The sequence below is a fragment of the Oncorhynchus masou genome, chromosome 24 (genome assembly GCF_036934945.1).
Source record: "Oncorhynchus masou masou isolate Uvic2021 chromosome 24, UVic_Omas_1.1, whole genome shotgun sequence".
Classification (NCBI taxonomy): domain Eukaryota; kingdom Metazoa; phylum Chordata; class Actinopteri; order Salmoniformes; family Salmonidae; genus Oncorhynchus; species Oncorhynchus masou.
Genome location: NC_088235.1, coordinates 99,745,956 through 99,762,279, shown reverse-complemented (window position 1 = coordinate 99,762,279; position 16,324 = coordinate 99,745,956). Strand labels below are relative to the sequence as shown.

General features: G+C 50.0%; 1 protein-coding gene across 2 annotated transcripts in view; it reads left to right on the top strand.

The window, feature by feature from the left end:
* The window catches only part of LOC135513123 (zinc finger CCCH domain-containing protein 3-like), a 112,407-nt gene that overhangs the window by 74,032 nt on the left and 22,051 nt on the right, over window positions 1-16,324 (top strand). The window contains exons 5-8 of one of the 2 annotated variants that reach the window (XM_064935849.1): window positions 3,333-3,481; window positions 8,196-8,274; window positions 8,726-8,881; window positions 9,032-9,101. In XM_064935849.1, coding sequence (XP_064791921.1) covers window positions 3,333-3,481; window positions 8,196-8,274; window positions 8,726-8,881; window positions 9,032-9,101 — 454 coding nt within the window. Of the gene's footprint in view, window positions 1-3,332; window positions 3,503-8,195; window positions 8,275-8,725; window positions 8,882-9,031; window positions 9,102-16,324 lie in introns of both variants that reach the window. The other variant, XM_064935848.1, reaches the window with a different exon arrangement.

The window sequence follows — 16,324 nt, the reverse complement described above, 5'->3', positions numbered from 1 at the left end:
CGCATACACACAAACACACTCATGCAGACACTCTTGTATAGGCTACAGACACACACATTCTCTCATACTGTATGAACACACGCGCACACGCACATTTACTCATACACACTCAACCACACACTTCCACACACATTGACATTTTCCCCAATGCTCCCTCACCCCTCCCTTATCCTGCACCATGTGTCAGGGTTAACTGCTGTCTATGTTAAGTGTTCATGTCATATCCACATTAACCTCCACGATGGCTCCCCTGGCTGTGGGGCCCTGCTAAAGCCTCCCTGGGAGCCAGTCACTGCTCCTATATTAGCCACCATTACGACTCCCTTGGCTCCAGTTGCCCTGTGTAGGGCACACACTGATCTTGTATTTGTGAAACTGAGTGTCTCTGCTGGTGAGTTATGGCCCGGTGTGGTAGAGGGAGAAAGGGAGCTAACTGAGGATCTGTGATGTACCTTCTTTCTTTTCTCTGCTACACGCAGACTCCCCACTGCATGGACCTGTCATTGTGTGACCATTGTTTTGGTTGTGTGTGTGTGTCCTTGTCTCTGAGTGTGTAGTGTAGAGCTAGTTATAGTGTGTGTGTGTGGGTCCCCTCTCTGTTCGCTGTAATGGGAGTCAGGAACTCTGGCTCCAAACACATTTCCTGCCCATTTGAAGTCCAGCAGTAAATGATGACCTGCGCCATGCACACCTGCCCCAATCCCACCCAAACACAAGTGACAGGCCAGTGCAATTTATCCCTATAACCCCTGCCTCCAACATCACACACACACACACACACACCATTTTAAACACACACACACCGTTTTAAACACACACATAGCACAGAGGGGGACTTCCTTAGAGTTTAGATGTCGTTGTGTGAATATATATTTGTGTGCATTCTTTAGGCTGGTGCGTGTGCGTCATTGCGCGACGGTGCATGTGACTAGGACTCTCTCTGTGTGTGTGTGTGTGTGTGTGTGTGTGTCTGTTGGGCACCATGCGTTGCTTCGGGACCTGGGCAGCCCTCCCTGCTCTGGCCTCCTACCTATTATCTCATTGATTTCCTCCTCTTTTCAATTCTCTCCATTTCCACACTGCCGTCCTTTCCATTAGGGCAGCAATTTAACAGAGTGCTGTGACACGGGAGAGGAGGAGGAGGGAAAGAGGGAGGGAGGGTTAGACTGGGAGGCATGAAGAGAGAGAGGGGAGATGAGGAGGTAGACGAGGGGAGATATCGTGGAAGAGACAGGCCGAGAGAAAAGGGGTGGAGGTATGGTGGGGCAGTGAGCATATTACCAGCACAGTATCATTCAACTCCTAACTACTTTGTGGTTAACCTGAATGGGTCTTTTGGCCCAATTACTTTATTCCCCAGCAGGTCACCTAAAGATCCAAGTACTGTATTCCCCAGCAGTTCTCCTAAAGATCCAAGTACTTTATTCCCCAGCAGGTCACCTAAAGATCCAAGTACTTTATTCCCCAGCAGTTCTCCTAAAGATCCAAGTACTTTATTCCCCAGCAGTTCTCCTAATGCTCCAAGTACTTTATTCCCCAGCAGGTCACCTAAAGATCCAAGTACTTTATTCCCCAGCAGTTCTCCTAAAGATCCAAGTACTTTATTCCCCAGCAGGTCACCTAAAGATCCAAGTACTTTATTCCCCAGCAGGTCACCTAAAGATCCAAGTACTTTATTCCCCAGCAGGTCACCTAAAGATCCAAGTACTTTATTCCCCAGCAGTTCTCCTAATGCTCCAAGTACTTTATTCCCCAGCAGGTCACCTAAAGATCCAAGTACTTTATTCCCCAGCAGTTCTCTTAAAGATCCAAGTACTGTGTTCCCCAGCAGTTCTCTTAAAACCTCTTGATGCTATGGGGGCGCTATTTCATTTTTGGATAAAAAGACGTGCCCGTTTTAAGCGCAATATTTTGTCACAAAAAGATGCTCGACTATGCATATAATTGATAGCTTTGGAAAGAAAACACTGACGTTTCCAAAACTGCAAAGATATTCTCTGTGGGTGCCCTAGAACGGGAGCTACAGGCAAAACCAAGATGAAACGGCATCCAGGAAACCAGCAGGATTTTTGAGGCTCCGTTTTCCATTGTCTCCTTATATGGCTGTGAATGCGAGAGGAATGAGACTGCCCTTTCTGTCGTTTCCCCAAGGTGTCTGCAGCATTGTGACGTATTTGTAGTCATATCATTGGAAGATTGACCATAAGAGACTACATTTTCCAGGTGTCCGCCCGGTGTCCTCCGTCGAAATTGGTGCGTCTTTTTCAGCTGCTGGTATTTTTCCATGCGATTCTGAGGGGAAAGCAGGCTTCCACGAACTGCATATCAATGAAGAGATATGTGAAAAAACACCTTGAGGATTGATTCCAAACAACGTTTGCCATGTTTCGGTCGATATTATGGAGTTAATTCGGAAAAAGTTTGACGTTTTGGTGACTGAATTTTCGGTTCGTTTCGGTAGCCAAATGTGATGTACAAAACGGAGCGATTTCTCCTACACAAAGATTCTTTCAGGAAAAACTGAACATTTGCTATGTAACTGAGAGTCTCCTCATTGAAAACATCCGAAGCTCTTCAAAGGTATTTTATTTATTTGGTTATCTGGTTTTTGTGAAAATGTTGCGTGCTAAATGCTACTCAAAATGCTAAGCTAGCTTGGCATACTCTTACACAAATTAGTGATTTGCTATGGTTCAAAAGCATATTTTGAAAATCTGAGATGACAGTGTTGTTAAGAAAAGGCTAAGCTTGAGAGCAGGTGCATTATTTTCATTTTATTTGCGATTTTCAGAAATCGTTAACGTTGCATTATGCTAATGAGCCTGAGGCTTTATTCACGATCCCGGATCCGGGGTGGGGAGTATCAAGAGGTTAAGAGAACTGCTGGGGAACACAGTACTTGGATCTTTAAAGATCCAAGTACTGTGTTCCCCAGCAGTTCTCTTAAAGATCCAAGTACTGTGTTCCCCAGCAGTTCTCCTAAAGATCCAAGTACTTTATTCCCCAGCAGTTCTCCTAAAGATCCAAGTACTGTGTTCCCCAGCAGTTCTCCTAAATATCCAAGTACTGTATTCCCCAGCAGTTCTCCTAATGCTCCAAGTACTTTATTCCCCAGCAGTTCTCCTAAAGATCCAAGTACTTTGTTCCCCAGCAGTTCTCCTAATGCTCCAAGTACTGTATTCCCCAGGAATTATCCTAGAATCCTTCCATCCTCCCATAGAAAGAAGTACCATCTCAAAACCTGGAATTGTGAAACTTTTCAAACAAGATGTTTTGTGTATTCCTACTTCACTTTACTAACGCTTTGCCAATCTCTCCCTCTCTACCCCCAGGACTGTACTCCAGAGCCGTCTGCGTCCCCCGGGACAGGACAGGCACCCCACAGCCCAGCACTGGAGAGGTAGAGGGAGGAGCATGCGCTGGATCGGTGGCACCCTCTACAGCGTCTCAGCCAATAAGCTGTCCCGCACCATGACAGCCAGTGCGCCAATCAACAGAACAAGTACTATACACACCTTACAAATACACTGTGCCAATCATTGTAGGCCCGGTGGCACTACGCTAGACCCGGTGGCACTACGCTATGCCCGGTGGCACAACGCTAGGCTATGCCCGGTGGCACGACGCTAGGCTATGCCCGGTGGCACGACACTAGGCTAGGCCCGGTGGCACTATGCTTGGCCCGGTGGCACTATGCTAGGCTAGGCCCGGTGGCACTATACTATGCTAGGCTAGGCCCGGTGGCACTATGCTAGGCTAGGCCCAGTGGCACTATGCTAGGCTAGGCCCGGGGGCACTATGCTAGGCCCGGTGGCACTATACTATGCTATGCTAGGCCCGGTGGCACGACACTATGCTAGGCCCGGTGGCACGACACTAGGCTAGGCCCGGTGGCACTATGCTAGGCTAGGCCCGGTGGCACTATGCTAGGCTAGGCCCGGTGGCACTATGCTAGGCTAGGCCCGGTGGCACTATGCTAGGCTAGGCCCGGTGGCACTACGCTAGGCTAGGCCCGGTGGCACTACGCTAGGCCTGGCCCGGTGGACCTACGCTAGGCCTGGCCCGGTGGCCCTACGCTAGGCCCGGCCCGGTGGCCCGACGCTAGGCCCGGCCCGGTGGCCCGACGCTAGGCCCGGCCCGGTGGCCCGACGCCAGGCCCGGCCCGGTGGCCCGACGCCAGGCCCGGCCCGGTGGCACGACGCCAGGCCCGGCCCGGTGGCACGTCGCCAGGCCCGGCCCGGTGGCACGACGCTAGGCCCGGTGGCACTACGCTAGGCCCGTCCCTGTGGCACTACGCTAGTTTAGGCCCGGTGACACTACGCCAGTCTAGGACCGGTGACACTACGCCAGGCTAGGCCCGGTGACACTACGCCAGGCTAGGCCCGGTGACACTACGCCAGGCTAGGCCCGGTGACACTACGCCAGGCTAGGCCAGGCTAGGCCCGGTGAGGCAGGCCCGGTGACGCTACGCCAGGCTTGGCCCGGTGACGCTAGGCCAGGCTAGGCCCGGTGGCACGACGCTAGGCCAGGCTAGGCCCGGTGGCACGACGCTAGGCCCGGCCCGGTGGCACGCGCCCGGTGGCACGACGCCCGGCCCGGTGGCACGACGCTAGGCCCGGCCCGGTGGCACTACGCTAGGCCCGGCCCGGTGGCACTACGCTAGGCCCGGCCCGGTGGCACTACGCTAGGCCCGGCCCGGTGGCACACTACGCTAGCCCGTACTACGCTAGGCCCGGTGGCACTACGCTAGGCCCGGCCCGGTGGCACTACGCTAGGCCCGGTGGCACTACGCTAGGCCCGGTGGCACTACGACTAGGCCCGGCTGGCACTACGCTAGGCCCGGCCCGGTGGCAGGCCCCGGTCCCGCTAGGCCCGGCCCGGCACTACGCTAGGCCCGGTGGCCCGCTCCCGGTGGCACTATGCTAGGCCTGTCCCGGTGGCACTACGCTAGTTTAGGCCCGGTGACACTACGCTAGTCTAGGCCCGGTGACACTACGCTCGGCCCGGTGACACTACGCCAGGCTAGGCCCGTTGACACTATGCCAGGCTTGGCCCGGTGACGCTAGGCTAGGCCCGGTGGCACGACGCTAGGCTAGGCCCGGTGGCACGACACTAGGCTAGGCCCGGTGGCACTATGCTTGGTCCGGTGGCACTATGCTAGGCTAGGCCCGGTGGCACTATGCTAGGCTAGGCCCAGTGGCACTATGCTAGGCCCGGTGGCACTATACTATGCTAGGCTAGGCCCGGTGGCACTATGCTAGGCTAGGCCCAGTGGCACTATGCTAGGCTAGGCCCGGGGGCACTATGCTAGGCCCGGTGGCACTATACTATGCTATGCTAGGCCCGGTGGCACGACACTATGCTAGGCCCGGTGGCACGACACTAGGCTAGGCCCGGTGGCACTATGCTAGGCTAGGCCCGGTGGCACTATGCTAGGCTAGGCCCGGTGGCACTATGCTAGGCTAGGCCCGGTGGCACTATGCTAGGCTAGGCCCGGTGGCACTGCGCTAGGCCTGGCCCGGTGGACCTGCGCTAGCCCCCGGTGGCCCGACGCTAGGCCCGGCCCGGTGGCCCGACGCTAGGCCCGGCCCGGTGGCCCGACGCTAGGCCCGGCCCGGTGGCACTACGCTAGGCCCGGCCCGGTGGCACTACGCTAGGCCCGGCCCGGTGGCACTACGCTAGGCCCGTCCCGGTGGCACTATGCTAGGCCCGTCCCGGTGGCACTACGCTAGTTTAGGCCCGGTGACACTACGCTAGTCTAGGCCCGGTGACACTACGCTCGGCCCGGTGACACTACGCCAGGCTAGGCCCGTTGACACTACGCCAGGCTTGGCCCGGTGACGCTAGGCTAGGCCCGGTGGCACGACGCTAGGCTAGGCCCGGTGGCACGACACTAGGCTAGGCCCGGTGGCACGACGCTAGGCCTGGCCCGGTGGCACTACGCTAGGCTAGGCCCGATGACACTACGCTAGGCCCGGTGACACTACGCTAGGCCCTGTGACTCTACGCCTGGCTAGGCCCGGTGACTCTACGCCTGGCTAGGCCCGGTGACACTACGCCAGGCTAGGCCCGGTGACACTACGCTAGGCTAGGCCCGGTGGCCCTGCGCTAGGCTAGGCCTGGTGACCCTATGCTAGTCTATGCCCGGTGACACTACGCTAGTCTAGGCCCGGTGACACTACGCTAGTCTAGGCCCGGTGACACTACGCTAGTCTAGGCCCGGTGACCCTACGCTAGGCTAGGCCCGGTGACCCTACGCTAGGTTAGGCCCGATGGCCCTACGCTAGGCTAGGCCCGGTGGCACTATGCTAGGCTAGGCCCGGTGGCACCTAGCGTAGTGTCACCTGGTGGCACTACACCTAGTATGAGTGCAGAAGCGTGTAGCGGTTAAAAATCGTCTGTCCTCGGTTGCAACACTCACTAACGAGTTCCAAACTGCCTCTGGAAGCAACGTCAGCACAATAACTATCTGTCAGGAGCTTCATGAAATGGGTTTCCATGGCCCAGCAGCCGCACACAAGCCTAAGATCACCATGCGCAATGCCAAGCGTCGGGTGGAGGGGTGTAAAGCTCGCCGCCAATTGACTCTGCAGCAGTGGAAACACATTCTCTATGGTGATGAATCCCACTTCACCATCTGGAGTCCAACGGATTAATCTGGGTTTGGTGGATAACAGGAGAATGCTACCTGCCCCAATGCATAGTGCCTACTGTAAAGTTTGGTGGAGGAGGAATAATGGTCTGGGCTGTCATGATTCGGGCTAGGCCTCTTAGTTCCAGTGAAGGGACATCTTAACGCTACTCCATACAATGACATTCTATATGATTCTGTGCTTCCAACTTTGTGGTAACAGTTTGGAGAAGGCCCTTTCCTGTTTCTGCGTGACAAATCCCCTGTGCACAAGTGACGTCCATACAGAAATGGTTTGTCGAGATCGGTGTGGAAGAACTTGATTGGCCTGCACAGAGCCCCTGACCTCAACCTAATCGAATAGCTTTGTGATTATTTGGAACGCCGACTGCGAGCCAGGCCTAGCTCTTGTGGCTGAATGGAAGCTAGTTCACTCAGCAATGTTCCAACATCTAGTGGAAAGCCTTCCCAGAAGAGTGGAGACTTTTATAGCAGCGTAGGTGGGACCAAGTCCATATTAATACCCATGATTTTGGAATGAGATGTTCGACAAGCAGGTGTCCACATACTTTTGGTTATGTAGGGTATGAGATGTGTTGTGTGTTAGCCATCTGAAATAATAAAGCTGTAATCTGTCACTGGGACAGGAGTGTGGGGCTGCTGGGGGGGAAACGACACAGATTAAACCCAGACCTGAGCTGCTCGCTCCCTCTTTCTCACTGGCGCTTGCTGGCTGGCTGGCTGTCTCTGTCTCTCTCTGTCAATACCTGTGGCTGGAATTGGAGTTCCGTTCTGTTCCCACAGCTTGTGAATCGCCTCTTGATAAACACACATACACACAGACATTCCAGCATGGTCTGAACACGCCTTCAGTGTCCACCACTATGATTTGAGATCTCCCCAGTCCAGTTAGCTGAGATTACACTCCTCTTCTGGTCCTGATCTTCTGGTCCTGATCTTCTGGTCCTGATCTTCTGGTCCTGATTTTCTTGGCACTGATCTTCTTGGCACTATGACTGCCTCCCGTCAGAGTGCCAAGATCACATACTGATGAGGAGGATATCTCTTACACCTGAAATGTTCCAAAATTAGAGACTTGGATAAGTGTCAAGCCTCCTTACTTTACCCCATCTCTCTTACACCATATCTTGTTCCCGCCCTCCCTCCTTCCAAAATTGGAGGCTTGGATAGGTACCAGGCCTCCGTAGCTTTCCCCCTCTCTCATTCAGTCCCCTCCTGTACCCCATCTGTCCCATGTTCTCAGACTGTACTGGATGTCACGTTTGGCTTCGGCTGCCAGGCTTCGGCTGGTGCTGGCCCCATCTCACCACACAGACAAGCTAGATAGATAGGCTGCAATGACCTGACGGCTATCTGCCTGCGTGGGCACACAGTGTGCAGCCCCAGTGCTGAGTACACACACACATGCATGGACAGGCACACACACAAAATGTGTCAGTCACAGTGGTGTATTAATAACTCCATTTGACCCAATTTGAGTTGGTTATGTTTTGGTCTTTATAAAGGCTTTTCTCTGATTCCATTGTCTATTTTCCCAATACAGTGAGATGGTCTAATCCACAGGAGATTTCCCCCACCTCGAGTACTTTCTTCCGGCCATCCAGCACACGTTTTGTGGCCAGGTAGGCATTTTAGTACACACACACTGCTGCTACAAGACTCGTATTATGATTGTTAAATACTGCACAATAGAAAAACCACTTGCTCCCTCCAATCCCCCCTTCCCCAGAACATGTGTAAATCCTGGACTATGAATTGTGCCTTCATGTATTTTCCTGATGCTTATTATTCTACTGCGCCATTTATTTTATGCTCGTATTCTTATCTTTTATCATTTGTTGTTGTTGGCTTGTGGAGAATGAACCTGCAAGTAAGCATTTGGTTGGATGGTGTATACCAGTGGTCACCAACCTTTTCTGAGTCAAGATCACTTTTCTGAGTCAAGATCACTTTTCTGAGTCAAGATCACTTTTCTGAGTCAAGACCTCTTTTCTGAGTCAAAATGCAAGCCGAGATCTACCGCTCTGATGTGTTTGTAACATGACAGTTGATTGTGTGTGTTCTGTCCCCCAGTCGTGCGGTTCAGAGGAGTCTCGCCATCATCAGACACGCTCGTCAGAAGAAGACCCAGAAACAGTACTGCATGTACTTCAACCGCTTTGGAAAGTGTAACCGTGGCAACACCTGCCCCTATATCCATGATCCTGATAAGGTTGCCGTCTGTACCAGGTAAAACGCACCGAGAAACAACCATGTACAGCTGTGTTGGCTCTGTGATTGGCTGCTCTGTACCAGGTAACACATCTAAAAACAACCATATACAGCTGTGTTGGCTCTCTGATTGGCTGCTCTATGACCTGAAGACTCTTCCCATTGCAGGTTTGTGAGGGGTACATGTAAGCAGACGGATGGGACCTGTCCATTCTCGCACAAGGTGGCCAAGGAGAAGGTGAAACTGGACACACTATACACACACACACACACACACACACACACACACACACACACACACACACAATCATCTTTGAGAAGGTGAGACTATGTGAAACGTCAATGTCTCCCTCACACCAGCTGGGTTGGAGTGTACTACTGTAGTTAGACAGTTAACATTTGGCCCTGTCAGTTACATAACCAGGAAGATTACAGAACGGGAATTGAATTAGGACCGGCTGTTAGTTTTGCACCCAGAGTTATGGCTGGTAGAAGAGGGACTGTATAGAGTTATGGCTGGTAGAAGAGGTGCTGTATAGAGTTATGGCTGGTAGAAGAGGTGCTGTATAGAGTTATGGCTGGTAGAAGAGGTGCTGTATAGAGTTATGGCTGGTAGAAGAGGTGCTGTATAGGGTTATGGCTGGTAGAAGAGGGGATGTATAGAGATATGGCTGGTAGAAGAAGAGCTGTATAGAGATATGGCTAGTAGAAGAGTGGCTGTAAAGAGTTATGGCTGGTAGAAGAGGTGCTGTATAGAGATATGGCTGGTAGAAGAAGAGCCGTATACAGTCGCATTATGGCTGGTAGAAGAGGGGCTGTATAGAGATATGGCTGGTAGAAGAGGTGCTGTATAGAGTTATGGCTGGTAGAAGAGGGGCTGTAAAGAGTTATGGCTGGTAGAAGAGGGGCTGTATAGAGTTATGGCTGGTAGAAGAGGGGCTGTATAGAGTTATGGCTGGTAGAAGAGGGGCTGTATAGAGTTATGGCTGGTAGAAGAGGGGCTGTATAGAGTTATGGCTGGTAGAAGAGGGGCTGTATAGAGTTATGGCTGGTAGAAGAGGTGCTTTATAGAGATACAGCTTAGAGTCATGTTCACACTATTGGCACAGCTCCTGTCTCTGTGCTCCCACTGGCAGTATTGAGATACAAATATACACACGATATACACACTGGCAGTATACACACCGAGAGCCACTCAGACACGTGACCTGAATCTGGGGTAAGGGTAACGTGTTGAGAAGGGGTACGGGGCGATGGCGCTATCATGACCAAAATGGTGATCCCTGTCCAGGGTTTCAGATGTCCCAATATGGTTCACACCTTAGCATGTAACACCTTTAAAGGCAAGGGTACACAACCCCCTAACTAACAAGACCACACACACACACGTGCACACAGACGGTTACACATGCCCATATGTTCACAGTCAGTCACACACACCCATTACTCTTGTGAAAGGCCTGAGACAAACACACCTGAGCTGGATCCATCTCAAATAGGTCAGCAGTTAAAAGTAGGACACCTGCTCGTTTCAAAACAGTTTGATTTGGTTCCTAATGTTCTAGCCGTGTCTGGATCCTGGCTTAGGAAGACCACCAAAAATTCTGAAATCTTCATCCTTAACTACAACATTTTCAGACAAGATAGAACGGCCAAAGAGGGCGGTGTTGCAATCTACTGCAGAGATAGCCTGCAAAGTTCTGTCCTACTATCCAGGTCTGTACCCAAACAATTTGAAATTCTACTTTTAAAAATCCACCTCTCTAAAAACAAGTCTCTCACCGTTGCCGCCTGCTACAGACCACCCTCTGCCCCCAGCTCTGCTCTGGACACCATATGTGAACTGATTGCCCCCCATCTATCCCCAGCCATCCTGCAGTCTAAGCTTGATGCCCTCAATCTCACACAAATTATCAATGGACCTACCAGGTACCACCCCAAAGCCGTAAACACGGGCACCCTCATAGATATCATCCTAACCAATTTGCCCTCTAAATACACCTCTGCTGTTTTCAACCAAGATCTCAGCAATCACTGCCTCATTGCCTGCATCCGTAATGGGTCAGCGGTCAAACGACCTCCACTCATCACTATCAAACGCTCCCTGAAACACTTCAGCGAGCAGGCCTTTCTAATCGACCTGGCCCGGGTATCCTGGAAGGATATTGACCTCACCCCGTCAGTAGAGGATGCCTGGTTATTTTTTTTTAAATGCCTTCCTCACCATCTTAAATAAGCATGCTCCATTCAAGAAATTTAGAACCAGGAACAGATATAGCCCTTGGTTCACTCCAGACCTGACTGCCTTTAACCAACACAAAAATGTCCTGGCGTTCTGCATTAGCATCGAACAGCCCCCGTAATATGCAACTTTTCAGGGAAGCTAGAAAGTTTTGAGGGAAGCTAGCTTTTTCAAGCAGAAATTTGCTTCCTGCAACACAAACTCCAAAAAGTTCTGGGACACTGTAAAGTCCATGGAGAATAAGTACACCTCCTCCCAGCTGCCTACTGCACTGAGGATAGGAAACACTGTCACCACCGATAAATCCACTATAATTGAGAGTTTCAACAAGCATTTTTCTACGGCTGGCCATGCTTTCCACCTGGCTAACCCTACCCTGGTCAACAGCACTGCACCCCCCACAGCAACTCGCCCAAGAGCTGCAAAATCTGTACCACTACAAATCAGCTGGGCTAAGCTGCCGCGGTCATCCCCCTCTTCAAAGGGGGAGACACTCTAGACCCAAACTCCTACAGACCTATATCTATTCGTCTGTGTAGAGGTGAATCAAAGAATCACCAGCACCGAGAGTGACATCATTGATGTATACAGAGAAGAGAGTCGGACCGAGAATTGAACCCTGTGGCACCCCCATAAAGACTGCCAGAGGTACGGACAACAGGCCCTCCGATTTCACATACTGAACTCTCTCGGAGAAGTAGTTGGTGAACCAAGCGAGGCAATCATTTGAGAAACCAAGGCTGGTGAGTCTGCCAATAAGAATGTTATGATTGACAGAGTTGAAAGCCTTAGCCAGGTCGATGAATACGGCTGCACAGTTATGTCTCTTATCGATGGCGGTTATGATATTGTTTATGACCTTGAGCGTGGCTGAGGTGCACCCATGACCAGCTCTGAAACCAGATTGCATAACGGAGAAGGTATGGTGAGATTCGAAGTGGTTGGTAATCTATTTGTTAACTTGGCTTTTGAAGACCTTAGAAAGGCAGTGTAGACTAGATATAGGTCTGTAGCAGTTTTGGTCTAGAGTGTCTCCCCCTTTGAAGAGGAGGATGATCGCAGCAGCTTTCCAATCTATGGGAATCTCAGACCACACGAAAGACAGGTTGAACAGGCTGGTAATAGGGGTTGCAACAATTTCGGCAGATAATTTTAGAAAGAGAGGGTCCGGATTGTCAAGCCTGGCTGATTTGTAGGGGCCCAGATTTTGCAGCTCTTTCAGAACATCAGCTATCTGGATTTGGGTGAAGGAGAAGTGGGGAGGTTTGGGCGAGTTGCTGTGGGGAGTGCAGGGCTGTTGACCTGGGTAGGGGTAGCCAGGTGGAAAGCATGGCCTGCCGTAGAAAATGCTTATTGAAATTCTCAATTATAGTGGAAGGGGTCCGGATATTGTAGCCGAAGAGCCCTCGCTTGGAGATTGGCCTAGCATGGGCTAACTCCAGGCTAATTGGTGATTGCTCCAGGACGGAAATGTTAGCCAGGAGTAGTCAACCCGAGTTGCGGTTAGCTAGCTGCGATAGGAATCCGGGGATATGGAGAGAAAAACAGGTCCGGTGTGCTCTGGTTTGAAACGCGTTGTACGAACTGGCGAGAGCTTTCCAAGCTAAAGGTTAGCTGATGACCGCTAGCAGTGGGTAGCTGACTGATAGCTGGTAGCTAGTTAGATAGCTAGCTTCAGTTGAGGGATTCCAGCTCCAATTTAAGTAGAAATACTTTAGGAAAAAAAAAGAGATCAGCACCACATTGGGTGGGGCGGGTTGCAGGAGAGTATTTTGAAGTTGCGGTTTAGGAAAAAAAAAAAAAATTTAAATCATAAGAAAAATATATAAAAGCATATACATATATATGCCTTGCGAAAGTATTCGGCCCCCTTTGCAACCTTTCAGGCTTCAAACATAAAGATATAAAACTGTATTTTTTTGTGAAGAATCAACAACAAGTGGGACACAATCATGAAGTGGAACGACATTTATTGGATATTTCAAACTTTTTTAACAAATCAAAAACTGAAAAATTGGGCGTGCAAAATTATTCAGCCCCTTTATTTTCAGTGCAGCAAACTCTATCCAGAAGTTCAGTGAGGATCTCTGAATGATCCAATGTTGACCTAAATGACTAATGATGATAAATTTAGTTTAAAGCCGGATTTGGATACAAAAAGATTTCCCAAGCTTTAAACATCCCAAGGAGCACTGTGCAAGCGATAATATTGAAATGGAAGGAGTATCAGACCACTGCAAATCTACCAAGACCTGGCCGTCCCTCTAAACTTTCAGCTCATACAAGGAGAAGACTGATCAGAGATGCAGCCAAGAGACCCATGATCACTCTGGATGAACTGCAGAGATCTACAGCTGAGGTGGGAGACTCAGTCCATAGGACAACAATCAGTCGTATATTGCACAAATCTGGCCTTTATGGAAGAGTGGCAAGAAGAAAGCAATTTCTTAAAGATATCCATAAAAAGTGTTGTTTAAAGTTTGCCACAAGCCACCTGGGAGACACACCAAACATGTGGAAGAAGGTGCTCTGGTCAAATGAAACCAAAATTGAACTTTTTGGCAACAATGCAAAACGTTATGTTTGGCGTAAAAGCAACACAGGCCATCACGCTGAACACACCATCCCCACTGTCAAACATGGTGGTGGCAGCATCATGGTTTGGGCCTGCTTTTCTTCAGCAGGGACAGGGAAGATGGTTAAAATTGATGGGAAGATGGATGGAGCCAAATACAGGACCATTCTGGAAGAAAACCTGATGGAGTCTGCAAAAGACCTGAGACTGGGACGGAGATTTGTCTTCCAACAAGACAATGATCCAAAACATAAAGCAAAATCTACAATGAAATGGTTCAAAAATAAACATATCCAGGTGTTAGAATGGCCAAGTCAATGTCCAGACCTGAATCCAATTGAGAATCTGTGGAAAGAACTGAAAACTGCTGTTCACAAATGCTCTCCATCCAACCTCACTGAGCTCGAGCTGTTTTGCAAGGAGGAATGGGAAAAAATGTCAGTCTCTCGATGTGCAAAACTGATAGAGACATACCCCAAGCGACTTACAGCTGTAATCACAGCAATAGGTGGCGCTACAAAGTATTAACTTAAGGGGGCTGAATAATTTTGCACGCCCAATTTTTCAGTTTTTGATTTGTTAAAAAAGTTTGAAATATCCAATAAATGTCGTTCCACTTCATGATTGTGTCCCACTTGTTGTTGATTCTTCACAAAAAATACAGTTTTATATCTTTATGTTTGAAGCCTGAAATGTGGCAAAAGGTCGCAAAGTTCAAGTCACTGTATATACATAAGACAAGACAAAGACGTCTGACTGCTACGCCATCTTGGATATTAGGTTGTGTCTGGCCCACGGCGCAGAATTAAGTAATGTAGTTGTTTTTTTTTATCAGAGTATAACTAGGCCAGTCCGTATAAGGCCGGGATCATCAACTAGATTCAGGTGCGGGCCATTTTTTTTCTCTTGAGTAGAAAGGGGGGGGCATAATTACAAATAATTTCTAGACTGCAAATTGTCCTTCAGAAGCCCAAACAGATATGTTTTACTAAAACATAATGATTTCAAACCTTGCTTACATTTATAGACCATCACATGTCTCTCTATAATGTGTTTGATTACAGGGGAATAGATTTCCTGTTATGTTTACAATCTTTTATGTACAGCAATGAAAGTAAAATACAAATTACAGCTTTTTTTAAATGTATTTATTTTTGCTCTGAAAACTTGGGGAGCCAAATAAAATCAACCATGGGCGCCAGTTGGGGAATCCTGGTTCAGGGGAAAGGAAAGTGGTTACACTAAATAGAGAAAGATGTTTTCCTCTAGAAAAACAACCCACAGACAGGTGTCCAGTCCAGGCTCGCCATCCAACACACACACACAAAAAGACCAAGACATGCATGCACGCACGCACGCACGCACGCACACTCACACACATACACACAGTCAATCACACAGACCGAGACTCACACGCACAGTCACATCCACACCCACACACTGAGACACACACGCACAGTCACATACACACCCACACCCACCCACACACTGAGACACACACACACACGCAATTCTGTGCACCTGTGTCGGCTGTTATGCTGTGGTCCCAGAGTGCCTAGTGGCCAGCTGTCCGTCTATCTTACAGGGGCAGAGAAATGAAGTGTGTGGGGGGGGGGGGCTAGAGAGAGGGGGACCAGAGAGGTGGGGGTAGGGGCAAGTAGGGAGGTGGGGGGACTAGAGAGGTGGGGGTAGGGGTGAGTAGAGGGGTGGGGTAGGGGTGAGTAGAGAGATGGGGGTAGGGGCGGGTAGAGAGATGGGGGTAGGGGCTGGTAGAGAGGTGGGGGTAGGGGCGAGTAGAGAGGTGGGGGTAGGGGCGAGTAGAGAGCGGGGGGTAGGGGCGAGTAGAGAGGTGGGGTTAGGGGCGGGTAGAGAGGTGGGGGGAGGGGCGAGTAGAGAGGTGGGGGTAGGGGCAAGTAGAGAGGTGGGGGTAGGGGCGAGTAGAGAGGTGGGGGTAGGGGCGAGTAGAGAGGTGGGGGTAGGGGTGGGGGGGAGTAGAGAGGGTGAAGCGGACGGGGGTCGGGATAGAGGGGAGCAGTGGTAAGTTTTTGGGGGCATCTGTACTTTACTATTTATATTTTTGACAACTTTTACTTTGTGACATTCCTAAAGAAAATGATGTACTTTTTACTCCATACATTTTTCCAGACACCCAAAAGTGCATTTAGATCATCACTGATCATCCCTACTGCCTCTGATCTGGCGGACTCACGAAACACAAAGGCTTGGTTTCTAAATGATGTCTGAGTGTTGGAGTGTTCCCCTGGCTATCTGTAGATGGGAAGAAAGTAAATGGTGTCGTCTGGTTTGCTTAATATAAGGAGTTTGAAATGATTTGTAATTTTAGCAATTATATTTACTTTTGATACTTAAGTATATTTAAAACCTTACTTTTACTTAAGTAGTTTTGTATTGGGTGACTTTCACTTTTTCTTGAGTCATTTTCTATTAAGGTATCACTACTTAAACTCAAGTATGACAATTGGGTACTTTTTCCACCACTGGAGGGGAGTAGGGGGGGTATCCATCTGAACTTTATCCTGGCACTACTGGGGGCTGGGGATATGCGAGGAGCCCCAATCCTGTGCTCCTCACAAATAACACCCCGAAACTAGACCCCCTGTACCCCCCACCTCTGCCCGTCCCA